Raw genomic sequence first — 25962 nt, forward strand, 5'->3', positions numbered from 1 at the left:
ACTACGCTCTACTAAGGAAAAAGGCGCGAGAAAGTCACGATTGGTTTTGGTGTATTTATAACCTTGTTAATAAAGAAATTCAGTTAGCTAAGGCCAAAGCAAACTTTCGAAAACTTGCACACAAAAGTAAATTGCCAAGGACAAACACACAACTATTCAGCTCGATGATTGTTTGAAGTGATTTTCGATAGCAACTATTTGTAAGTCGATAATTTGTAAATAAGAATGAAACATCAAATGGGAGTTTGTAGAAATTAAGATAAATACTTTGTAAATATGGGGACAAACAGTCTTGCGGAAGTAGTGAAGATTATTATCTAGAGTGAAATGTTTCTCAAAGTTAAATAAAGACTACAAGAGAAACCGAACGACATGTTATATTCTTTTTTACTTATTCTGTACAGTCGGTCATACAGGCTTTCTTTCAGAAAACTTCTCGTTCTTACCATCAGCTAACTGCATAATTATTTCGTCTCCCCCAAGGTTCATTTATTTCACTCTATTTACACAACAGAAAGTAGATAAGTAAAGTCTCTTCCGGAGTCCAACGAATATTTCAATGGCTTTAGGAACTGAGTTTATAAGGTAATTTGGCAACCGTAAAGAGATTCGAGAGCGGACGTTTCGAGCATTAATATACGTTTCGATAAAAGTTGTCCAAAAAAAAAAAAAACGTAAAAGCGTACGCGACAATTCCGAAAAGTAGTCCGGGAAACACCCAATAAATTTCAATAAAAGCTCAGAATCCATATATTGCCCGCCATCTCAAGGAATCCATAATGCTTCGACCGTACAGCGAAGACTAGCTAATTAGCTGCCCCGTGGCGGCTTGCATTGTTTTACCGTAAAAATCCTCCGGTAATACAATTCCAGTACCCCAGAGTCTCACCTGGCGCCTACCCGCTGGCCAAAGAGCCTGAGGACTATGGGTACGAGATTGCCTCGTCCCCAGAGCCCGAGCGCGTTTTAGGTCAGCGGAGGTCAAACGCCTTGTTTCCTTGGTGCTGACCAAAAGGAACACAGCCTCTGGTAACAAGATTGTGTCTACTGGCGACCAATCAGATTCGAAGATTTAGTTATAGCCATGAGTAAGGGAGTAATCAGGAGTAAGGAGGTGTATCAATCCATAAGCCACATTATTACAATTGGGATTTACTGGAAAAGCTTGAGACTCAGTGACTTACATGTACGAATCTCAACAGCCAATTGTTTTGTTCTTTATTGACATAGTATTACCGTAACCAGTGACTCTGTCTAATCACATTTTTTTTTACAAACCGACATTTTCCATACAAGGATCAATTTACAACACCGCTTTACAGGCAGTCCTTCACGCAAATCCCAATGATCCATAGAATCCTTCACACTTAGTAATTAATAAGTAGAGCTACATGTGTATTATAGTAATTGGACACCGATGAACCTTGCTAGTGTTTTAAGATGCATTGACAACAGGTTTTACAGCGCCTGTAGTTAGGCCCCACTGCACCTTTTAATACTATTAATCCCAAATGATCTTTAAAAGGCTTGAGAATTAGCCCGTTTCACGTACCGTTGATGCAATTCCGTGATTTGGAGAAAAGATTAGGAACGTTGAACTTTCCTCATTTCAAGGAAAAAGAGCTTGTCCTGTATTAGGTCAGTCATTAACTTCATAAAATGAATTATTCAAGGGCACGGGAGGTAACAGTAAGTTTAAATTAATTCACCTCGATGTTACCGCCGTTCAGATTTAGCATCGCGTTTACGGCAAACGGCAAACGCCAGGCTGAAATTTTCTCTTTGATGAAAAACAATGAAACTTTTTTTGCTTAAGCTTATCTCCACCCTGTCGGTGACAGCTATCGAGCAAACACGAAAAAGAGAGAAGTGAGTGCGAGAAACACAAGTTTTTGCATCTTAGAATAAACAGCGGCTTTACGTTTCCCGTTTGGCGTTAGCCGTAAACGTGAAGCTAAATCTCTCTAATCGTGACCACGTGGCGACTTTTTTTTCTTGTAAAAGACGAGAAGGCAACTTAAACGGAAATGAATAATGTCCCTACCACCCCACAAATAAAAGTTCACACTTGTATTACAGATGTAACTAGGCATACTTGTCTTTTAGTTCTCACTAAAGGGTTTCCTGTACATGTAGTATGAAACATAACTGGAGAAGTTTACCAGCTGATAGCCAAGTCCCTTTGCTTGCTACGGCAAGTCGCCCAGTGTGAAGCTAGAGGAAAATAGCTGACAAACGGTTAAGTATAGCTGGCTGGCGGGACATTTTGAAAGGACTGCACAAGTATATATAATCTTTCAAACAGTCAACTCTCAAAAAGAAAACAAAAATCGGCAAAAAGAGAACCCTAAGCGAAAGCGTTTTCTTTTATTTTTTGGCAGGCTAACCCATTTATAAGATGTCAACACCCTGCAGGTTTTGTAAGAGAACTTTTTTCTTCCATCCCATAACATCAAAAGTTTTCTTCTGTACATACAACGCAGCCAGCAACCAGGTTAGACTAAAATGTCAATTCGGTCAAATGGTGAATCGTCAACAGAACTGTGAAAAGAGAGGAAACTGAAATTAGCGGAATCTGGAAACCTAATAATAATAATAATAATAATGATAATAATTTTTTTTAAAATAAAATTTTATAAAAACATGTCTTTGTTTTGAAGGTAATAAATATATTTGAAAAAAACCCAAATACTTGAGATTTTCTCACATTTGGAACATTCTTAGCAGATGAACGATGATGATGATGATGGACGCTCATTAAATATTTACACATACCTTCCAGCGGTTTCCACATTCTAAACAAAGTACAAAAGTGGTCATTGGTTCATCTGCACTGCGTGTTTGTAGCTGTGTATAGGTAGTTCTTCTCTTTCCGCATTTTCCACATTTAAAAAGCGCAGTCTCCGTCCCTTGGTTCTTGGCCACTTGAGCTTCACGGATTCCTTCCTTGGCACACTCCTGACGAAACTGTTTCATCTCGTCACTTGCCATTTCCTGGGAAATAAAATCACAGTGACAGCAATTCATGCATGAATGTGAATACGAGTTAGTCATAAACTTCCTAAAGCACACATGTCCAATGTTCCCCATCTGAGTCCAGTCATCAATAATACTGAAGATGGATGGACCAAGCAGAAGTTTAGTCAAAACTACTTATAAGTATGTAAATTATGATCATCCGGGTGAGTGTAGTTCTTTGAAGGACTGTGTGAGGTGACATTAACCTCAAACAGTCCTTCACAGGACTACACCCACCAGATGATCATAATTTATGTACTTATGACTACTCCTCGGTTCAAACCATTTACAGTACTACTTAAGGATAGTGCATCCTTTCGCTACTGTGCATACATTCTGTCCATCTTGGGAGGATTGGATCGAGAAGCTCTGATTTCTTAAGGACGGTGCCTACTAATACAAAAGTATTTTTGCATGGTTTATAAACATGCTGGAAAAGAATATCTTAGTATCTTAGCAAGTAATATTGAAATCCAAAAAGAAAATTGGGGGTAATCACACATTCCAGAGATAATTAAGTCTCAAGTTGGAAAAAAATTCCATACATTGTTATTTATTTTAAAGCTTTTTACAAACATTGGTGATCATAATTGTCTTTGAAAAATGCATGGTTATCCCCAATTTTCTTTATGGATTTCAATAACACTTGCTAAGATCTTCTTTTCCCGCATATTCTTAAACCACGCAAAATACCTTCTAATAGTAAGCAGCATCCTTATGTCAGCCAATACAAGTATGACTATGCCTTGCTCTTTTATCCACTCGTGACCATGCAATCCATGCAAATCCAATGGACGGCATTTCTACCCTCCCTAGTGACTTCCATGAGTCTCTCACTACTAGACTTCAAGTGAGTCCAATGACTCTCTTCCACTCCACTCGTAACCACGCAATCCATGCTACTCCAGTGGACAACTGACAGTTAGGTATCCTAACCCCAAAACACCACCAGACTTCTAATAATTATATGGTGGACTAGAGGATACACCATTGGACTCTGTGTATGAAATACCAAACTACAACTAGACTTCCAGCAATCTGCTGAGCTACAAAGATAATATGACTGGATTTGACATCTAGTTGTGTAAAAACTGGACATCCCTCACTAGCAAGGACTTCTGGGAGAAGTTGCTAGCCTCACACATTCAGTCCATGCAGATAAAACCACTAATTTTAGCATTTGTTGTCAACATTTGCAATTGAAGATATATTTTCTACAACCCATCACAGCTCATGGAATGCTCACCCCAGTTCCTGGCAAATATGTCTGCAACTGTAAACAACTGGATTTACGTACAACAAAATAATTACAGTGGAACCAGGCTGCCTTACGACCACCTCATTATTACGACTCCTTTTGTGTGCCCTAAACAAATTGAAGGTCCAGTCATTTCCTTAGCTTAACAACCTCGTTAATCCAACCTCCCCGTTATTACGACCACATTTTCACAGTCAGAAGGTGGTCTTATTAACTACGTTCCACTGTATACTTATTAAGCTGAGAATGAAAGCTTGAACAGTACCTCTGTGGGCATTATAGCAAAATGTTCAGGGCTGATCTGCCCAGAAAGAACTTTGACTTTAAGAAGGGGATTTTTAGCATCACGTAGGTTGCTGACACGACTTCTGACACGCTGTTTATACTTTGCATTTGTGTCTCTGAACTCCTGAAATATACCTTTGTAATGGTCAAGGTGCAATTATTGAACATTATCAACAAAATTTTATTGGATTTAAAATTTGAATTGACACAGAAATATTCAGCAAGCAAGAGTTGAAGCATTGCTACATAAACAAGTGAGGTTTGAATCTCATTATCATTTTTTTACTGCTGGTAGAGGGTGGCTTTGCACTATCTTTTAAGGTTGAGGAAAGGGGGAGGGGGGGTACAGGCAGAGACCATCACCTATTTTGTGATTTGGGGGGGGGGGGGTTCTGCTCGAGTACAGTAGTTTGACCACTTCCCTTAATGTCAAAATAATAATTGCTTAAAGATAGAAGAAAAATGTCACTTTCCATGTTGCAAACAGAAATTTTGATGATTTGGCTGTAATTTGCCAGGATAATAGCCAGAAAAGATCATTCATGGCTCTCCATTTTGGTAATTTTTGAAAAAAACTCAATAGTCAATGGATTAAACTATTATTTTTGCAAATCTTAAACCTTTACAATTAAAATTTATGAACTAGCTTTCTTTGCAACCAAAGCAAAATATATAAATAACATTCCCCAATTAAGGAGTGGGCAGCAGGCGAATTGATTGGCTGTGAAGACAACTTTGCCTGGCTGCTTTTAACAACTCAACCAACCTTTTCAATAAAAGAACATCTCCAATTCAACTATCATGCCATTCTCGTCCCCAGAGCCCCAACGTTTTTTTTTTAAATTGTTGAACGAGTGGCTCTGGGTCCATCCAAAAATATCTTTTTTTTCATTGGCTGTCGAAAACCTGATGCGCTATAAGGTGAAAAATGCTACGCTTCTGCGCATTTGTCTTTACTTCCTAATACTGAGCAGTACTGAGCAGAACTGAGCAATAATACTACTGAGCAAGCGCAATGGTAATTTATCACACTGAGCATGCACTACCGGATGTCGTGAAATTCACTACATCCTGTAACGGCTGTTACCAGGGCCTACGATCCAACCGCTGACCAGAAGATCTTAGGCTCTGGGAATGAGGATGCTATCATGCCCAGTAGCACTAATGTCTTGCCCACCTGTTTAAAATGTTATTGAAACCCCTGCTTAATGCCAATGTTGTACTAGTTTTAATAACACTCATCTAAAGGATACATTCCTCACATGCTGCAGCAAAATCTTCAGCAGTGATCTCTGCAATAGGAAAGAAGGAATACATGTACAGTGTGTAGTTACACTGTACAGTCGAACCTCGATTATCCGGACCTCGATTATCGGGACTTTTTGATTATCCGGACTTTTTTCTATGGTGCCAATTTTTTCGTGAATATCAATTAGTTGTGATCTTGAAAACTAAAAGTCGTGAAAAGCCCAATAATCCTTTCAAAAGACTGTTGAAACAGCGTATTATCCTGTGCGCTTTTCAAAATTCGCAAGTGCGACGAGACAATACCTGAACTAAAAGTTTTTATTGGTAAATACGTACAGGCTGTGTAGATTTCACGATTAAAATGATGTTTTCTTTGCTGTAACCTTTCGTTTACATTTCTATCTCATTAATATTCATATTTTAGATTATCCGGACTCTCAATTATCCGGACTATTTACCGAGGTCCTGACAAGTCTGGATAATCAAGGTTCGACGGTAATACTGATTGGCAGAGAACATGACTGTCTTATGTCAAAGTTTGGGTTGAATTCTCTTTTTTCGCAAGTTTTTAAATTTTTGCATATCACCTTCAATTTAGTCAGAGAACATCACTCCCTGTGTTTTTCATACCCTTTTTCAGAAACAAATTTCCAAGACTTTTCCAGGCCACGGAAAGTTTTTTCAGGACCCAAAATACACTTTTTGAGTATTTCTTAAGTTGTCGAATCTTTCCATCTGGCCGTTCCTCAATGTCTTTCAAGAAAACATTATTACTTGAGTAATAAACAGCTTCCAGGACCTCCTACCATTTTCAAGGACTTTCCAGTCATGGAAAATGCTAGACTAAAATCCAGTCACTTCTCATCAAACTGAAAACTCAACCTTAAATTTGACATTATGACAAAGTTATTCTCTCTGTTCTTCAATAAATTTCTTTTCTCTTAAAAAATAAAACATCTGTTATAAAAACGTAATCAGCAGAGGACTACACATACTTTGATCAAATTCAACCTCCACCTTGAGGGAATTGACAATCATCTCCCTACACTTCCCCCGCACTGAGTCACCTGTGACCTTGGGGGGAGGGAAGGTGACAACTTTACTGTCCTGAGGGGTAGAAGGAGCAGATGACGATGACTTGGTGCTTTGTGCTGGAGAGCTGCTACGACTGGATTTTTCGCTGTTTGGTGTTTTTCTGTCCCCATTTTCCTCTGTTTTTCCTCCAGATTTTTCCTTTTCTGGGAAAAGATAAAAAATGATATTTAATTTCTGTGAGATACTCATAACTGACCCTGAGTACTGTTGCTTCTAGTGAGTCTACAATAAAGGTTTGTCTGCTGTTATTAGCGGAAGTGAAATTCGACTCTTTTATATGCCTCCAACGCAGGAAAGAAAAATTGGCAAGCATTTTTTTTTTATTTTCATGCGAGAACAACATATGTCATATACACTGACTTAAAAAAAAGTTACTATAATTATCTATTGTGGTTTGTTATTCTAAATATTGTTATCATTGTCATCAGTATTGGTTCCAGATAATGGCAATACGATAATACAGTTTGCATACACTAGACAAGGGAAAATTAAAATCAAGCCAACACCAAATTTTGACACAGTGCATTTTGTGCCAAGGGCCTTACCCAAAAAATAAAAAAGAATACTTGTTGACCAAATAGGTAATGTACTGACTTAATTCAATTACACAACTATACACTATGGTGACTGATTTCTCGTCTTGCCATTTATGTGTTTTGTCGTTGCTGTTCTTGTTTTGTCATGCATGATGTCGTACAATTCCGAAACTACATACAAAGAACTAGCTGCTAACTCGAAAACCTTGTGGTTATCTAGTTGCTCTACTACTAGGCATTTCTTTACCTAGAAATGTATTTAGTGTAAAATGTGACTAAAAATCTGTATGTAAAAAAATTTCTAAATATATAACAAATGTTAATATAATTTGTAAATGTTGGAAATGTCAATAAAGTGTATGTATTCAGTTTCTATGGGGCCTATGATTTGGTTTCATGGTATGCAGCATTTAACTTTCATCAAGGCCCACCACAGAAACAGACAGCAACACCTGTTTCATTAGAAAGACCTACTGTATATTTACATTTGTAACAATTATCTACATGTAAAAAGGTAAAAGATACAAATCTGTTATACACGTAATTCAGGATCCAAATATGACAACCACAGATGTTGAGATGATGAAATTGAAGAGGCCTGTAATTTAGGAACCTTGTGTTTGGTAAACAATATACAAATCTGATATCAGGAGGTTTCACGTCAACATTTCTCTCACCTGGCAAAAGTTTCTTCCATGATTTAATAAGCGATTTAGCTTGTGTCTGCAGATCTGCGTTTTCACTCTTTTTTCTCAGCGTATTGACAGACATTCCTATTCTTGTCTTTTGGAGAATTTCTAAAGTGATGGGAAGGTCCTTGAGCCTTTTCAAGAGATCCACAGCACCTTCCGAATCCATCTGGAGACATAAAACAATTAAAACACAACATATTAAAACACTCAAGCTTATTTATCCTTTTTTGGTTGATAATGCAGTGTTTTAAAAAGGTAACATTTAGTGTTTGTCAAAGATTACTGTTCCAATCAAAGTACATGTAGCTTGAACTCACTACTTGATCTTCGGGGTTTTCCAGCCTGTGCCAGAGTGGAAATATTCATTTGTGTGGTAATGTAGATTTTTTTCTGAAGATGTTATGCTGACAGTGTACAGCTGCAGGTCAAGTCAAACTTGTGCCAACACTTACTTGGGCAGCATTAAGTGACTAAAAGAATAACTGACCCCCATGAATGAGATGCTTGTTTGCTACAAGTACCCACTGAAACACAGTCATACATGCAAACAAAAGCAGGAAGAGCAAAGTTTTTAGCCTACATAATTATAATTTATTTCATGGCCCAATTGCAAGTCAATACTGGATTCTGATTGGATTGTCTTTCCTTAGGAAAAGTATGACAACAGAAGGACAAAAAGTTTTTTCCAGGGGAGGCAGGGGTCAAATGCAAACAAACCCTGAATTACAGGTGGTCACTGGCAGCATGGGAGTAAAATTAATGTTAAATTAAAAAATCAGTGTACACGTACAGCTGTATCCTTCTGTTCTGTTTAAATATGTAGATTTCTACAGAAAACAATAACTAGCCACCTTCTAAAATGTGCCAGGAGAAGGAAAATTTGCTGCTTGCAGTGGATTAGTTTGCTTCTTTTGACATTATACTCTAAAGTTTCAAAATACTCTTTCAATCCAAAAGTGCGCAAGGATGAGTGAAGACATTAGCGAACTGACTTAAGACGTTAGCAACATGACCTACACTGTAAGATGTTAGTGAACTGGCCATTAGTGAAACAACTCCTTGGCAAAACGACCGCAATTCGATAAGCCAAGTACTTCTGGTGATCAATATGTCAGTTCTCGCTAAAATTCTAAACAATTTTCAAGCAAACAGGTGAGGAGAATCGAAAAAAAATAACCATTGTAATTGAACAATGAGGTAGCCGTAAGCCAGCCACGGAAGTTTATAATGAGGACAGGTGAGATTCCTACTTTGAGCTTGATTATTATCGATTCTTAAGTGTTCCGCCTACACATGGAATATCCCAAAATGTGCATGGGTAAAAACGAAATAAAGCCTTAAACATCGGCACAAGTTTGAGATTATTCGAAATGAAGTGGACTCTTTTAAACAATAAAGGGCAATCCCGCATTGTAAATTTACTTATTAGAAGGACTACTTTGCATTTAGACACGAGCTACTCATGTTTCGGTTGTGCGGATGAACCCGGCCGGTCAACAATCAACAAACGTGACTCACCGTTCCTTCCTCGCCAACGATCTTTTCCAGCTGCTTGCCAATCTTAAAAACCTCTTCTTCAAGAGTCATTGTGCTTATATTATTGCAGTTGCAGTGCAAATACAGCGAAGCGCTACAAACCAGAACTTTTTACATGGCACCAACACATTCGCGCCACATCATGGCCGACAGTCGCCGACACAAAGGTGCCGATCATACGAGCCCACATGATCTAACCAGTGGATGCCTCTTTCTCGCTATATGATACGTTGTGTATGTCTTTTAAAGTGTATGTCTTGGTCAGTCAGCCGTACTGACACAGAATCGTGAGGTGCGAAGCAAGCCCCCGTTACACGTTGAAACTTTCAGCTGAAACTTGTGTGCAACGGCGCTGCGAAACAAGTTTCACGAAGTGGTGTTACACGGTGAAACTCTTGTTTTTTCACCACCTGTGACCGTTTTTGCCGGAAATAGAAAGCAGTTCTACTTTTCGTGAAACTGAAGTTCGAAAAAGTTTCACGAAACCGACCATGTTACACGGTGCAACGCCTGCTGAAACTCGTTTCGCAGCGCCGTTGCACACAGGTGTCAGGTAAAAGTTTCAACGTGTAATGGCGATTTAAGCACCGACAACGTAGATTTCTACTCGCGAGCCTTACACGCGTGTGGCGTGTGAGTTGGTGCGAGGTGAGAAAAAATCCGAAGGTCCGTCTGCTGCCGCACCGGCATACAACGAATTCGTTTAAACCACTAATATGTGATTGAACATTCCATTTGATACCCTCGATGTCTTATGTTACGTTGCGCCATTTCTTATTATTTGACTCTAGTTTGGTCTCCTCGGACTCTCTTTTCATGTCTTCTCCCGTTTGTAGTCAGTTTCCCTTCAAAGATCGCGCATCGGCACGACTTACTGAATGCCAAAAAACGGACTGTTTTACATTCTACTCCAGCTTAAAACACGAGCAGTGAGTAAAAAAGATCAATAAAATCGCTCTGTTCCTTATGAATCTATGATTTCATGAATCCATGAGACGCTTCCGTGACGTGCGTGACGTTTATTCCGAGAGCTGTAAATACGGACACCTGGATAATGCGGACACTCCCGTTTCGCATTGTCCGAGTTCAGTTCTAACCCGATTTCTCTGAAGCCCGCTTGTAAGGACCTTAAGTCGGTGTATTTTCACATGTACCTCTTTTGTCCCGTGAAAGGTGTCCCTCCTTCTCCCTTTGTCCGGTTTTGGGCTTTCGTTGGTTGTCAAGGAAACGTGGTTAATTATCACTTGTATCTTCAATCGCATTGGCCACGTAAAACTTTTTGTGAAGAACCGTGGCTCGTTTACATTTTTTTTCCAAGGCGACTGGCCTGGAAGCCCTACGCGACGTGTTTATAAGTTTGGCTGACCACATTTACAAGAATGGACGAGAATAATCAAGCTGAAGAAACTAAACACGACGGTGAGCTTGTCCTTGAAGCTGATGAAGTTAACAACGGCGATCATGTTGACAATGAAGAGCTATCAATATCGCACGACCAGACGGTCATGAATGTGGAGCATTTCAATTCGGATGATCATGGAAACGGTCCCAAGAAACAAGACAAGGAAACGGACGGTAAAGGGGGCGAAAATGAGGCGAGTGTCACTGAAAATGACGATGCAGAACATCACGAACAGATTGAAGTCCCTAACTCTGCTGCCGAAATACCAGCTGATGTCAAAGAAAATGCAGGGCATGATATAAATTCAGATATCGCAAGTTCAAACGAAGGATCCAATGATTCCTCCTCTCCATCAAAGTCGATCAGTTCGCGAAAAGTAAAAAGGAGAGGGATTTTCATATCGTATGCTCCGGAAGCGAGTTTCATTGAGAAACGCTTTATTTCCTACACCGTCAAAGAACTGAAAAATATCGGATTTTGCGACGACATTTGGTTCGATAAAGATGACGGGGTGCCCATTGAAAGTCCGTTTTGCTTTCAGCAGAGATTAGAAATCGCAGAAAAGTGCCGTGCATCGGTTATGTTTTTGTCCGAGTCCTACTTCTCCTCCAGAGTTTGTCGTCACGAGGGACAAATTTTGCTCAATCGGGACGAAGATCGAGAAAGCTCTGATGAGCAAGATAAAATGGAAAAGCCTGTAAAATTATTCTGTATAAAGTATAGCCGCGGAAAGCTGCCGCTAGAGTACAAGCAGTTGGAGAAGCGAGCTCTCGATTTAAGCTCATATGCTGCGTCCAGTGTAGCTGAGCTTTCTTCGGTGGTTGTAGGCGCTTTTAGCGAAGGTCTAGAAAAGTATGCTCCGCTGTTTGGTCTGCGCATTCCCACTCCTCGAAGTGAGCCAGACATTTTAAAACTTGATCGACAAAAGCCTGTATCTTCGTGGAACATATCTGATGTACTCGCTTGGTTAGCCTCACTAAAAATGCAAGCGCACTGCTCTCTGAGCTTCGAAGAGAACGAAATCGATGGTTTCGTGTTGGTTTCCATGACTGAAATCGACATGGAAAGCCATTTGAATGTTGACAGTCGTGTGGCGCGCCGGAAGCTCGTGCAACAAGTCAAGAAAGTCCAAGAAGATCAAACGCAAATCAAAGAAAATTGGTATCAAAAATATCGAAAAACCAAAGTGAAGGAGGATTCTGTGTACGTTATTTGCGATCCAAATGATGTGCGGTTTTATGATAATCTTAGAGCTGATTTGGTGCTAAAGAATCTACAGGTAAAAATAGGATTTACCGACGCAATTAGAATAGTTAGTGGTCACGCTATTGTGTTATGAATTAACAAATTAGCATGTCAATTGTTGTGTCCAAGAAGTAATATAGCTTGGCAACATCGTAATTTAGCACACAAAACTGACTGAATTGTTGTTTGCGTAGATTGTTTTAATAATAAAGCAATTGGTTTCACTTTCCTACACCATAAGCTTCAAGCAATAAATATTTACGCTGGAAAATTTCGCCATCTTCGTTCTCTTTGCAAGTGAGCTGTTCTTTAGGCGCATGAACAAATAGAAATGTTTGTCAACTTTAAACGTTCCAGGAGCACTTCACTAAAACTCCAATCACTGATCCAATTTGACACTTTTGGGCGAGTGTTGTCACGCTCCACTCTCGCAAATTTAACTAACTCGCGCGATCGCTCGCGTCTCAGAAGCACGCGTTTTCATGTGCAGCTTAGCACCCGTTGCCTATTTTGCTTTGAGTCATGATTGCCTTAATACGCATGTCTTATCCTTGTCATGGCTGCCTAAATTCCTTCATTTGGCTGTGGTTTTACAATAATCACATTTTTATTCTGCAGCAGATCTCACGGTATGTCTAAAAATTTTACTTTTTTGTCGCTTCGGCAGGTGTTCAAGCACGAAAGGCTCGGCCAATCTCGAGACGAGTTCCTGCAGCTTAATGCAGCCCACCTCTCCACCTGTAGTCACGTGATTATCCTCCTATCCGACGCTGCTGCCACGTCGCTCTTCGTTTACAACGAAGTTCTATTCGCTGATTGGCTAGGCAAGCCATTCGTGGTTGTCATGGCAGCCAATTCGTGGACTAAACTTCGGCCCAACATGCAAGCAATTCTGGGAAGCTGCCCAGCGGTGAATTTTGAGTGTAGACCATATGAAGAGAGCATGGACATCCTGTCGTACCATCTGAAGCCGTTTCGTAACATGCCGGCTGTCATTTTGGAGCAAGAGTTCTTAGATCGGATGGTAGAAGGTCTTAAGCCTTTAAGAGTGCTTTCTGTACTTCCAGGTAGGTGATGGTTATTATCTGTTTGAAAATTAAGAAGTCCTTTGTCTGTTGTTTAATCCACACGCTTCATATACCAAGACTTCAACATGGAAGTGATAGACAAAATGGGGAATTTGCAAATAAAATTTCTATGGCCGCGTAACTAAAAGTAATGCACTGCATTTGTGTTTGACATGTACATGGAGAATTTCATGGTAACAGGAGTTTCCCAACCAACACAGTTATTCATAGAATAGAACACTGACAGTCTCACTTTTATCTAAGGGAGAAACAAACAAGAAGCAAAAAAAAAACCACACACACACATACGACAATACACTGTAAATGCAAAAGATCTACTTCAATCAGCCCCAAAGTGCAACTGATATTTAGCCTTGGTGACCTTGAGACTGGTTTATCCCCTTGTGCTACCCAAGACCATTTCGGCCCACTCTGGGACTCGTTTTAACTACTTAGGTGCATTTCAAAACTAAAAATTAGAACTATTTTTGCTCCTATTAACAGAGTCAAAATAGCTCTCCAAAAGCATATCAGCCCCTTTGCCAGTCTGACCTTAGCCCTTAGATGCATGATTAAGCTCTTCTGGCTGTAATTTTGGTGAACCAAATTAGCTCTCTTAGCTGAAGTGAAATATTTTTCTTTGTCTCGTGCGGTCTCCAATTTCCTTGCTGGGGCTAACGCTCAGTAGGAATTTCATGGGTTCACTTAGCACTTATTGCCTACAAGTGACACTGCAGGGTTAATTCTCGGATCCATCTGATCATGTGTCGAACACTCATTTGTAGTTTCAAAATAATCAATCCTTTGCTTTTCTTCGTTTCAGAGAAAAACAGTCCAGAGAAGGAGGATATTTCCCCGCGCCCCAACCTTTTTCTCAGTTATCACTGGGACGTTCAAAACAAAGTACAAACTCTGATCGAGTATTTGGAGAGTCACGGCTTTCAGTGTTGGACTGACGTGAGTAACGCAAACAAGCGTCACGCAGCAAGCCACTCGCCTAACCCTGGTGACAACTTGCAGACTCAGATTCAGCGAAACATCAAAGCGGCTGCAGCAGTTGTTTGTTGCGTGACACCCAAGTACATTTGCTCCGAAAACTGCACAAAGGATCTCAGCATCGCTGAGTCGATGAATAAGCCCGTCGTTCCCGTGATGCTTCAGTGGCTGGCATGGCCTCCCGAGGGGGGACGAGTTCGTAGGATCTTGGCGCCGTTAACGTGTATTGACATGAGCAATGACAGCCTATTTAAAAGGAACCTTAGCACTGTTGAAACCCATTTGAAGAAATGCGCGGGAAAACACAGTCCACGTGATACTCACGTGATAGACCGTGTACAAGTCCCTAAGAACCGGCGGCATGTTCATCAGAGATCCCAACAAAAGGCTCATTGACTGTTTATGACAGACTTGTCAATTTCGCTCCACAAGGAAAATTGTCAAATCAGCTGGATCTAAGTTTATGCGGAAAAGAGGTTTGAGAGCTATCTGATGTACTGTCTCCGCTTTGCTTTGGGTTTTCTTTCAATAGCCGTTTTCACGTTTAATTTTTCTCATTTGCATTACAATGTTATCCAACGTGGATGCGAGGCAATTTCGGGCTAAAACTACAAAATAGCCCGAAATTGCCTCACATACATGCTAGATTTCATTGTAATGCAAATGGCAGAGTTAACCGTGAAAAGGGCAATTATAAAACCGTATCAAACCTGTATCCAGGTACCCCATATCTTCCGCTATTGGCCAGCCAAGAACATTGAAGATCTTCAGGGGTCGTATTTCAGTGCTATTTTCACCAAAGTGCACGTAAACAGAGGCTCCATTAGAAATGATGGCACACGGTATTAATAGTCGCAGAAACATTAGAAACCTTTAGATTCTAGTGCGAGTACGACCTTATTACGAATATTACGTTTTTAGAGAACTTCTAAGAAGCGATATATCCCAAAAAGCTTCATTTTACTCTTTGTGAGCGACAAACTTGATGAAGTTGTTTTGAATGATGATAGCTATGCCCTTTTGGGATTCTAAAAGGACAAGATCACCTACTTTTCGAGGACTCCTTTTCGCCACTACTCTGACACTACGCCGTTCTCACAAAAACTCGTAGCTAAATGACCACGGCTATATCTTTTTTCCCGCCAAAATGGCACTAGTTCACTGGCGCGTGCTCTTTGTCTATTGGAAAACTCACGGTCTTACTGGCACTAGAGTCAAAGGACCATATTTTAAACTTGCTGCGAATGCCGGCCGACTCTCGAACAATTTATTTTCGCACGCAGATAAAAATTACGTGGTACAAAGGTGCTCTGGAGTGGCCCATTGAGAGAACGTAGCCTCTGAGCATTTTCGAGGATTTTACATGAAATTGCAATCGACTGAAACGTCAAAGTTAGCTCCAGCAATCGAATAAATGACTTAAAACTAATGGAAGAACAAAGAGAAAAATGTATATATATTTATTACATGGCTGGCTCTGCGAGCGGGCAGGATGACTCAAATCCTGCGCTGTGATTGGCTACCCGAGCGGGCAAGATGGAACTATCTTGCCCGCTCGGGATTACCCGTTCCCCGTTCGCTTGGCATGGAAAGTTTAATCCCAACAACAATGCAATCTTTCCTTCGATTTTCTCGTTGTTTTGGGGGAAAACGCTCACTAAAAAGTTCGGTAAACTCTCAACATTTACCTATAGGAAAGGAAAGAGAATGAAATCGTCCTGGTGTAGTGAAAATTTTGTTGCAGCTACAATCTGAATGTGAGTTGAACCGGTGAGTTGCTTTGCGTGTAGTATTTTAGATAGAGTTGATTTTGTAAAACTTATTGTCTCAAGCCGAGTGCCAGGTTTGCAATGACTGTATTTAAATCATAGCATAGTGAAAGTTGCGTTAAGTGTCTAGAGCGGTTCAGAAAAGTATTTTTCTCAAGTTCGCCGAAGGAGCTCACGTTTTTAATTCAGCCGCATCTTGCTTGTTGTAAACAACAAAATCTTATCAACGTTTCGCCCAGTTTTCTGATTTACTCGCTCTTTTTTTCGGCTTATGTTTGCATATAATCTCAAAATCTGTTGTTTCATTCAAGAATTAATGATTGGAAGCCGAAAACTGTGTAAAATGTTTATTATTTACGCCACCGCGCGATCGGCTGAAAATGGCGAGTTTGCCGGATTCTATTCAAATCTTCCCGCTCTTGCGAAAATCTAAATTTTTCGTTCTCAATAATTGTATACTCCCTTTAAGCCATTATAAAGTTAGAGCACTAAGATAATTTAGGATTCCTTGTTTTCCACGATTACATGCTAATCCAAAAATGCACTGAAAATAAATTTTGCACCGGCCGGCTATGAAGAATTTCTTTCCGAGTAGAGCAGTTTCATGTCCTGTTTTGTTTCGTTGTTGTAGTTTTAACTTGAAGGTAAAGCCATATAATAAATCCTTTATTGACCAAGCTTGTTCGGTCAAGATGGCTGGATATTGGCCTCGTTCTTTTTTTGCGTTTTTATGGACCTCTACTTCGTCTCGGTCCATAAAAACGCAAAAAAAGAACTTGGCCAATATCCAGCCATCTTGACCTCACGCTTGGTCAATAACGCACATATATATATATATTTGAAGGAAAATATCTGTATCATAGCCTTCATAATCGTCAACAGATCAATTAATATAGATATATGTTTTTAGGGACCGATCGTTTATTACGTCCTAGGGGGGGGCGGTGGTTTTCTAAAAAATCGAGGGTTTGAAAATTTTACCCCCCCAAAATTTTTTTAAACAAAAGTTCTACCCCCCACTACAATGACAGTTTGAAAATTTTACCCCCCCCCCCCCCCCCCCCCAATGGTTGGCCTTGTGGTTGAATTGTTGAGAAGTTCCTGGGCACAACGCTTGGTTACATGCGAGTCGCTAGCTCTCTGAATCTGAACTGGCAAGAGAAACAATCAGAAGTTAGGCGAAATTCAAGTAAGGAAATGTACCTTAGAATATCTCTTGAATGTCTTGATAATAACGATGTTTTGTTATTGCTGGAGTCTATTCTTCACTCGTCAAAAGAAGGTACACAGAAGGTCAAAGCAGCTCGGGGTTTGAGAGCAGTACAAGAGCATTCGATGTATGGATGTGGATATATAGATTTTGAAGAAGCCTACCATCTCTATTCGTCTTTTAGTCAATTTTTTTGCCCAGATAAACAAGCCTTCAGAGATAAACTGCTTGATGAAATACACGGTTTGCATGTCCATGTCATTACTCAACCTATTACGTGCAGGATCTTTGTCGCTCTGAAGAATAGTAGCGATATGGAGAAGTTTCTAGTCGATTTTACCAACTCTATGATTGATGAGAATGATTGCTAAATACATTTAGTTGGTACCTTTTGTATGTCTTAAAATTTTACCTCCCCTCACTTTTCGTACAAGGTAAAAAATTACCCCCCCAAAAAGAGCTCATTTAAAAAAATTACCCCCCCTCAAAAAACACCGCCCCCCCCCCCTAGGACGTAATAAACGATCGGTCCCTTACTTTATCGAAAATTGATGAGTACACTGAGAATAATCTGGCTGTTTGAGAGCTCTTCCGCTGAATTATAATGCGCATGACTGACTGTGTTGCTCATTAATAAAAGCCTAATAATGGAGTTTGTCATTTCTTTTTGGTAAAGTTCTTCGATAAAACCTGACGCATTCTGGTAAAGAGAGAAACAATTCTTAGGCAAACTTTTTTTTATAACTTGGGTCGAACTTGAGTTGTTCTTGACCTTCCCCAGTTTCAGAGGTTATTTTCCGTGTCCTTCCACTCAATCCGGAACAGGCCAGTGTTGCGAGAAAGCGCCCATTCGATTACTATAGTTTTTATTGAAATGACAGCCTGCACTGAGCATGTTACTGTACGCGCGCGCACATGTGCATTAATGTATCGCGAACAGATCAATTACAAATTAGCATGTATGACGCAAATAGTGCACAGAAGTTCTCGCAGTTGGCAAAAATGGGCTGAATGGTGCTCCTAGTTCGAACAGTCGTCGTTTTACGGCGACTTGCAACGGTCCTTTACTGCCCGGCCGTAAGAAGTCCAATGATTTGAGCTGAGCGCAAGATGGTGCCTGGTAGGACAAGATGCTGGCGTTACCAAGTGGATGCTGGTTGGGCATGGGTGGTGTGCTTTGCTTCGTTTTTCGTGCAGTGTGTTATATTTGGGACAATTCAATCCTTCGGAACGCTTTTTATTTCGCTACTAAATGATTTTAATTCTGGAGAGTCCGCAACAGGTAAGCATACTCCCATCAAAAGTACGTGATCGATTTTTTCCTAACTTGGTTTAGATAAAATAAAAAGTAATAAGTCCATTCAATTCATTACCGTTTCGTCAAAAAATTAGAACGCGTGATAGTTTGTTTCCTTAACTAAAAGGATTTTGCCACAATTTCTATATTATCTGGTGAAACAACGTACAACAAATGCCCGAGCAAGCGGCGGCTGAAGGTTTCTTCCAAAGTGACGTCAAACTCGGAAAATACCGCCGAACTTATATCTCTTTACCATAACATATAATCCTCATGACAAGTGTACTGCAACTATACAGACTCCTCACACACCTTTTTAAACGATTCGAAACGGAATCTTTAAAAACCATTTCATATGAACTGAACCGTTTTGTTCCTGTTTCTTAACAGCATGGGTTGGTTCCTTGGGTTATGGATTCCTTTTTGTCATTGGTCCCGTCACCACTGCGCTCTGTGAACACTTTGGTTGCCGCGTCATGGCATGCGCTGGTAGCGTCCTTACTACCTTGTCGTTACTCGTGACTTCATCCGCACCCAATATTTCCAGCATGTACTTCACGTTTGGCGTCCTGTGGGGGACTGGAGGCAGTTTCCTGTTCTTCTCTGGCCTCCTCATCTTAAGATTTTATTTCAGCAGAAACCTTTCCTTCGCTAACAGCATCACCATGACGGGAGCTGGCCTTGGCACGCTCGTCTTCAACGTCATGCTGCAAGAACTTGACAGCAAGTACGGCTGGCGCGGAGGAATGCGTGTCTTAAGCGTGTTTGCCGCATTGACATTCCTTTGCGGATGCGCATACATTCCACCGCCCATCGAATATTTACCGTTCGAAAGACCAAGCCTCATTCATCGCCTCAAAGGATTAATTGATCCACGACCCTGGAGAGACCGAGCCTTTACTATGTGGGTGGTGTCGCTGTCATTCATTTTGTTCGCGTACTTCTTTCCATATACATATCTGGTGAGCTTACGTCTACATAATTTATGTTTTGTCACCTGATGCAATATTGTTAGGGGTTTTTATTTCCATTATGGGAGGCACGATGGTCTTATGTTTGGTTGTCGGGTTTTGTTTTGTTTTGTTTTGTTTTTTTGTTTGTTTGTTTGTTTGTTTGTTTGTTTTTTTGTTTTACTGTGATTGTTGAAGGGAAAGTCTAAATATATAACAAAGCAGTTTCCCTCGGGAAACTAGTTAGTTTTGATTTTCCTCGAGTCCTGATGTTTCAGTTTCATCAGGACTCTCGGGAAAACAAAACTAACTGTTTCCCTCGGGACCATACATTAAATGTATAATTTTACACTATCATCCCTTCATCTTTGAATTATCTATTGCAGGTAAAAATGGCTTTAACACTGGGTATCCCCATGTCACAAGGAGCCCTCCTGCTTGGTTACCTCTCGATATCAGCCATATTTGGTAAACTCCTGAGCGGCAGATTGTCTGATCTTCCTCGCGTCAGGCGGCTGTATATTTTTGTCGTTTCTGCAACCATTCTGAGTGTTTCCTCCATGTGCGTCACTTCTGCCAAGACGTATCACGGTTTGCTAGCTTACACGATAGTCGCTGGATTCTTCGACGGTTGTTTCGTGGTGACAGTGCCACTTATTACGCAGGATATCGTTGGAAAAGACCTTATGGCCAAGGCTGTTGGGAACTTGTATGGTGTGGTAGCATTCCCCTTGACTTTGGGGCCTCCTGTTTTAGGTGAGGTTTCAGTAACATTTTAAACTTCACAATAAGTGACTAGTTGACGAGAGGCGACCAAGTTGACTGTGGCTTGTTCTACTTCTTCCATCGCACAAAAAAAATCATTGCTGTTGGTAAGCAGCAACATTTAGGTCGTATTTGGACATTAACGCCAACTTCTATTAAAACGTCAGTGTGTAATAAGGCCCGATGAGCTACAGAGGGTCTGCATGGGGTTAACTGAGAATTTGCCAAACTTTTGACTGTCAGCTGAGAATGGCAATTTGTTTTAAAATGATAGCTGAGAAACGTTAAGAAAACTGTTAGCTAAGATAGCTAAAGTAGTGTGAATTTTACTTGCAAATAACTTGGTAATGACCGTGTAGTTAATGCCTAAAGAATAAGTTGCTAACGAGGTTGTAAGGTCAAAAGAAGATAATAAGCAGTGTGTAAATTCTCTAAACTAATTGGAATCACTCGAAAGTTCTCCGGAATGTAGTACCGCCACGCAGACGCAGCCCCAGTCGTGGCTGTATATTTTGAAACATTTACATCTTTTGTTTTTTCTAGACCATGCTTTGCTCTTAATCTTACAAACTGCCTGTTTATTCTTTGTTTAAAGGAGAACTGTACAAATCCACCGGTTCCTTCACCACCACTTTCTTCGTTTCCGCTTCCTTTGTTCTCGTTGGTGTCAGCCTGATCTATATTGTTCAGCGGATACGTCCAGACCTAGTCCGCAAGCAAGAGCCAACCAGAGAAGAGGTGATTCCTTCACCCAGTATTCATTCTGCAAGCGTGGTAGATACATTAAGTGGAATGTTCGTCACAGAGCCAACCCTATCTGCGTCTCACTTGGATCCAGTGGAAATAGGCTCGTATCAACGGTTCGATAGTTTTCGAGGAGAAGATTCTAGGCCAATTTTTGCGGATACCGTACAGGGTCGACTGGCAAGCAGAACAGAGATTGAAGCCGTTTATAAGCAAGCAGTTGACAAAATGTCGAAAACAGAAGGAACAGTACATTGTCGCACGGGTTCTAATGCCAGCAACGCTACAAAGTCTACCTTTCCTGGACAATCTCATTCCGGCAGTTTATTCAGTGGCTCAATGATGTCAACGACAGAAAATACAAGGAATATCGATTGTCCTTCAGGTTTACAAATCAACCCGGAAAAAACGCACAATTTGCCAAAGTCCAGTGAATCTCGGGATGCTATGGTCAATGAAGGTGCAATGCAGTTGGATGACGAGGAAGGAGTAAATTTCTCAGGGAATGGACTGATATCACAAGAAAGCGATCAAGGAATTTTACAAACTGCTATTCATCTAGACGGACATTTAGTGACATCTGAAACATATCCAACTGCTACGAGCGCTGTCATTTTCGTACAAACTTCTCTGGAACCAAACAACACTGAACAGAATGAGATCACCCACCTTGATAGCGACTTTTCTGCTCTAGCCACAGAAGTCCAGCCGTTGCAACCAGAGCTAGATAACGGAGAAAATATCTTTCCAGAGCAGTTGATGGCTGAAAATGTCAGGGACACAGTGGAAGAGGAAGAAGTGGAATTAGTTAAACTTCCTCCGCCCCCAGAATGCTTCCGCATCAAAAGAAGGGCCGAGCAAATAGACAAGTCCTCAAATTTACAGGAGAACGGGTTTGAGGTTGAAGAGGACGACGGAAACACGTTGAAACCAACTTCAGATGAAGTATCTGTAGAAATTCGCGGCCTTCCAAAAGTTCCTTCAAACCTTGATAGGGAGGCATTACGAGACAGAGACGATGGCCCAATATCTCTTCTAGACAATACACATTCTTCGGATAACGACGATAATGCAGATGAAACACAAGACGTAAATGAGCTTCTTGAACTTGTTCGTATTCCTCCACCTCCCGCAATCCCACGTACAGGGAAGTTAGTGGCGTTGGAAACTGAAGGAACAGATGATCATGATCACACATTCGAGAGCGATGCATCCCTTTCTGAGATAACATTAGACCCCTGTCGAAATGGCCTTTATGACAAAGAGACGGTTAGTAATAATTCTTCTTCTAAAGAAGTGTGTACTGCGCAACAAAAGGAACGGCTACATCTTGCCGTCATTGACCAACTTAATCTGTTAAGTGAACGACTTGAGGCAGTTGCTGCTCGCCAGGTTCAGGAAGAAGAAGAGGAACTTGAGAATGGAGCAGCACCAGACCAGCGCCCTGTGTTCTCACCAGCATTGCAAAGTTTGCCTTTGACGCCTCTTTGTTCGGCAAATCACGGTGTACCATTGACACCTGTTCGTGCATGGTCAAATTTTGCGAACACTCCAGCACCAACTCCAATACAAACACCGCCGAGTGCATTTCACACCACAGCTCCGACACCTATTCCTACACCACGGCTACCATCTCAGAGCGTATCGGGTGTTTTCAATGTCCCATCAGATATCCCGACACCTGGTTCGATTCATATCCAGGATTCTAGCGATGTTTTTGACGTTTTTAGTCCAACGCCGTCTCAAGACGCTGCTAGTCAGTATCGGAGCAGATGTTCGTCTTCCTCGGAAGTAGGGCAAGAGTCTGTAATTAATGAGTGGAGTCGTTTGGATGCTAAAGACAATCAAGGATCCATAGAGGCATTCTCCTCAAAAGCATCGAGTGGCACAAGTTCGTCAATTGCGAACAATGTAAGATCCGTGGGTGATTTGAACAGCGTTAGCGAACCTATTGATATAGTTGGGACACTGGCAATGGGACGTCAAGGTGGACACTTGAATTCACCAGTTAATTCTACTGCAGGTCTAGAGCTAGAATCGTCCTTGCCCGTGTGCCTACCACAACATCCATATCTACAGTCTCCAAAGACAGGAGATAAATTTCAGGAAATAAACTTAAATACAATTCAAACACAGTTGCAAGCGAGTGAATCACACGAATGGGCAAACGAAGTGAATGATACGGTAATTCAGAAAACATTACCAGTGGGCGTTATGGAAGATCAGTTGCACGATAAAACACGAGCATGGCTGTTACAACAGACGCCGTCATTCCAAAACATTAACACGGCTAACGATTCAATTGAAAACCAACAGTATGAACGCCTTGTGGAACTTAAACCGTATCAGGTGATTAGCGGTTCCACTCCTGGATCTGCAAACATACCACAGCCATCTCCTAATAAAGATAACTATTCTTCTACTTCCGAAGAGGTGCAAACATACTCGCCAGCAGAATTCATATTCGATTCGGCTGTTAACCCAATGATGCAAACTCAATTGCATTCAAGTCCAGTGGAATCAAAATTAAACTCATTTTTGGATTCAGACCAAAAAGGGCCCAGCGGGTTTACACAACAAATATCATTCCAAAACAACGAAATCTGTTCAAAAGACGGAGACCCAGACGAGTTTCTAAATCACTTCACATCAGATTCAGTTACTGTACCGATCCAGCGAACTCAATTGGATTCAAGTCCAGTGGAATCAGGATTGAACGCATTTTCTGATTCACATCCAAGAGAGGTCATAGAAGTTTCTCAGCCAAATCCGTTCCAAGTAAATGAAGTCTGTTTAACAGTTAACGACACAGCTGAGCCTCTGCAATGTCATGTCACATCAGATTCTGTTGCTGTCCCGATGCAACAAGCACGCGGAACTTCAGGTGCAGGGGAATCATATTTAAACCTAATTTCAGTGGATTTAGGCCACGAAGGATCCATGGAGATTTCTCACCAAATATCGTCGCAAGACAATGAGGCCTGTCCGACAGCCTGTGTCCCAAATGAACCTCAAAATCACATTGCGTCAGAATCCATAACTGTACCAATCACTCGATTGGATTCTAGTCTAATGGGATCAAACTTAAACCCCTTCCTGGATTCAGGAAAAAGGGACTTTATTGACATTCCTCACGAGAATTCCCATCAAACGTCATCCCAATCACTCGAAGGATCCTCGTTGGACGGTGATCCAGGTGGGTCCCAAAACACTCCTTGCCAATTTTCTGGTGGGTTAGACACAAAGGATGAGCAACTTCAACCCCGCCTTCAGACAACAGGTGTATCCACTGAGCCAGTTCATTTCAGGGATGCTCAACAGATAGATACGACATTAGCTCCTATGGACCACCTGCTGTCACAAGGATCAGAAAAAACTAATTCATCGCTTCAGGCAGCCGAAACACATCCTCAACACGATCAATCAGAATGTCTGGTTGATAAACAAATATCTCAACAAAATGCTCTTGTGGAAGAGATTGTAGAAGGACGTCGAAAAGACTCAAAAACCGAACTTACAGAACACGCATCCCTTCGTCTTGACAAAGCAAACGAGGAAAGTGATCACATGCTCGATCATAAAGACAGTTGGACAACGTTTTCTCGTAGCGAAGAGGCTTTGATTTTCGAAATGGACACGGAAAGTGAATCACCTGATTATAGTGCAAGAGGTGAAAGCGATTCAACAAGTTCATCCATTGATCAGAAGAACGTAAAGCAAGGTCAGCATGATTTCACCACTGGTCAACACGAACTGTTTCCTCCGCTCCAGATCTTTTCCGATATAGTCGAAGACATAGTGCCAGCAAATCGGCCAGGTATTCCTCAGAAGCTCCCCCCTCCACCAAGGCAAGCCCAACGAAAGCGAACAGACATCCCAGTTCGCACTGACACATTGTTTGGTAACAGTCAAGCAAATTTAGAAAGGGTCGCCCATGAAGGAAAGAGCTTCCAGGAACATCAGGGAAAATCAATACAAAACGAGTCCGTGACACAGGAAAGTGAAACATGTCCCGTTGCCATTGATGCTGATTTTTTAGTGATTGGAATTTCCGGGAGCGTGGTTGAAACAGAATTGATGAGTGATTCTAAGATTGAGCAGACTCAAGACCAGTGTTCCAGCCAGTTTAGTGACAATTCAATAACTGAGATTATGTGTGAGGAGTTTGAACTCATCGACGGAAAGGACGATGCCTTCATTAAAGAAGAACTCGACGCTTCTAACCAAGATGGAGATGTAGCAAATTCTTCAGTTCATGAGGACATAGCACCTTTGCTGATGCAAAGCGAAGACACGATACAATTTTTGAACCTTCGAGACATTCCTGGCGATTGCCCAGTTTTGCAAAAGATTCCCTCAACCACGTCATCCACAGATGATTCTAGTATTAGTAGTACCTCCACAGATTCAAGTTTGTCGGAAAATGAAATGCCTTATAGCAAATTACATGAAAATGTGTATGATACAGCGGAACATGGATAATATTTGTCAGCCAACGTTCGGGATTATTGCAATATGCAGCAGATAGAAAACCATAAAGACCAAAACAGAATTATTAAGTCCGCTCGGTTTTCACTCGCGATCTGTATCTGCAGTGGAGACTTAAATTGTATTCATTTATTGTACAGTTGTCGTTGTCAGTTTGATATATTAAACATCGATCTGTCATTTGAATTCCGAGATTTTGATTCCCTTTAGTAGTAGAGGACTTTATTCATTTGAGGTCCGTTGTACGTTGGAAGAGTGCATTTCAGTAGTTAGCATATAATATCGCCTAAGGAAAAATTTGATCTTTCTAAGAAGTAAATGGTACCACCATAGCTTCCAAAATAGAAAATAGTTCACAGCA

The 25962-nt window shown here is 40.9% G+C and overlaps 4 protein-coding genes across 4 annotated transcripts in view; 3 read left to right on the forward strand and 1 right to left on the reverse strand.

The window, feature by feature from the left end:
- Positions 1–368, forward strand: part of LOC146462979 (regulator of G-protein signaling rgs-2-like) — a 31399-nt gene extending 31031 nt beyond the window's left edge. The window contains exon 5 of the mRNA XM_085084969.1: positions 1–368. This exon is cut by the window's left edge and continues 1481 nt beyond it. The gene's annotated coding sequence lies outside the window, so the exon portion shown is untranslated.
- An 827-nt stretch (positions 369–1195) lies between these two features.
- On the reverse strand, positions 1196–9850 carry LOC146462980 (transcription elongation factor A protein 2-like). The gene is made up of 7 exons (XM_085084963.1): positions 9651–9850; positions 8118–8298; positions 6805–7047; positions 5815–5853; positions 4542–4696; positions 2776–2994; positions 1196–2541 (listed from the first exon to the last, which is right to left on the reverse strand). Exons 1-7 carry the CDS (start codon positions 9717–9719, stop codon positions 2533–2535), a joined length of 915 nt encoding a protein of 304 aa, XP_084941089.1. The 5' UTR covers positions 9720–9850; the 3' UTR covers positions 1196–2532.
- A 1105-nt stretch (positions 9851–10955) lies between these two features.
- LOC146462981 (uncharacterized) lies at positions 10956–15675 on the forward strand. The gene is made up of 3 exons (XM_085084957.1): positions 10956–12349; positions 12983–13382; positions 14206–15675. The coding sequence occupies exons 1-3, from the start codon at positions 11048–11050 to the stop codon at positions 14772–14774; spliced, it is 2271 nt and encodes a 756-aa protein (XP_084941083.1). The 5' UTR covers positions 10956–11047; the 3' UTR covers positions 14775–15675.
- A 2628-nt stretch (positions 15676–18303) lies between these two features.
- On the forward strand, positions 18304–25787 carry LOC146462982 (uncharacterized). The gene is made up of 4 exons (XM_085084956.1): positions 18304–18639; positions 19045–19616; positions 19991–20360; positions 20965–25787. Exons 1-4 carry the CDS (start codon positions 18468–18470, stop codon positions 25593–25595), a joined length of 5745 nt encoding a protein of 1914 aa, XP_084941082.1. The 5' UTR covers positions 18304–18467; the 3' UTR covers positions 25596–25787.
- Positions 25788–25962: the final 175 nt, after the last annotated feature.

This window comes from Pavona decussata, unplaced genomic scaffold (genome assembly GCF_977016875.1).
Source record: "Pavona decussata unplaced genomic scaffold, jaPavDecu1.1 SCAFFOLD_182, whole genome shotgun sequence".
NCBI classification, from domain to species: domain Eukaryota; kingdom Metazoa; phylum Cnidaria; class Anthozoa; order Scleractinia; family Agariciidae; genus Pavona; species Pavona decussata.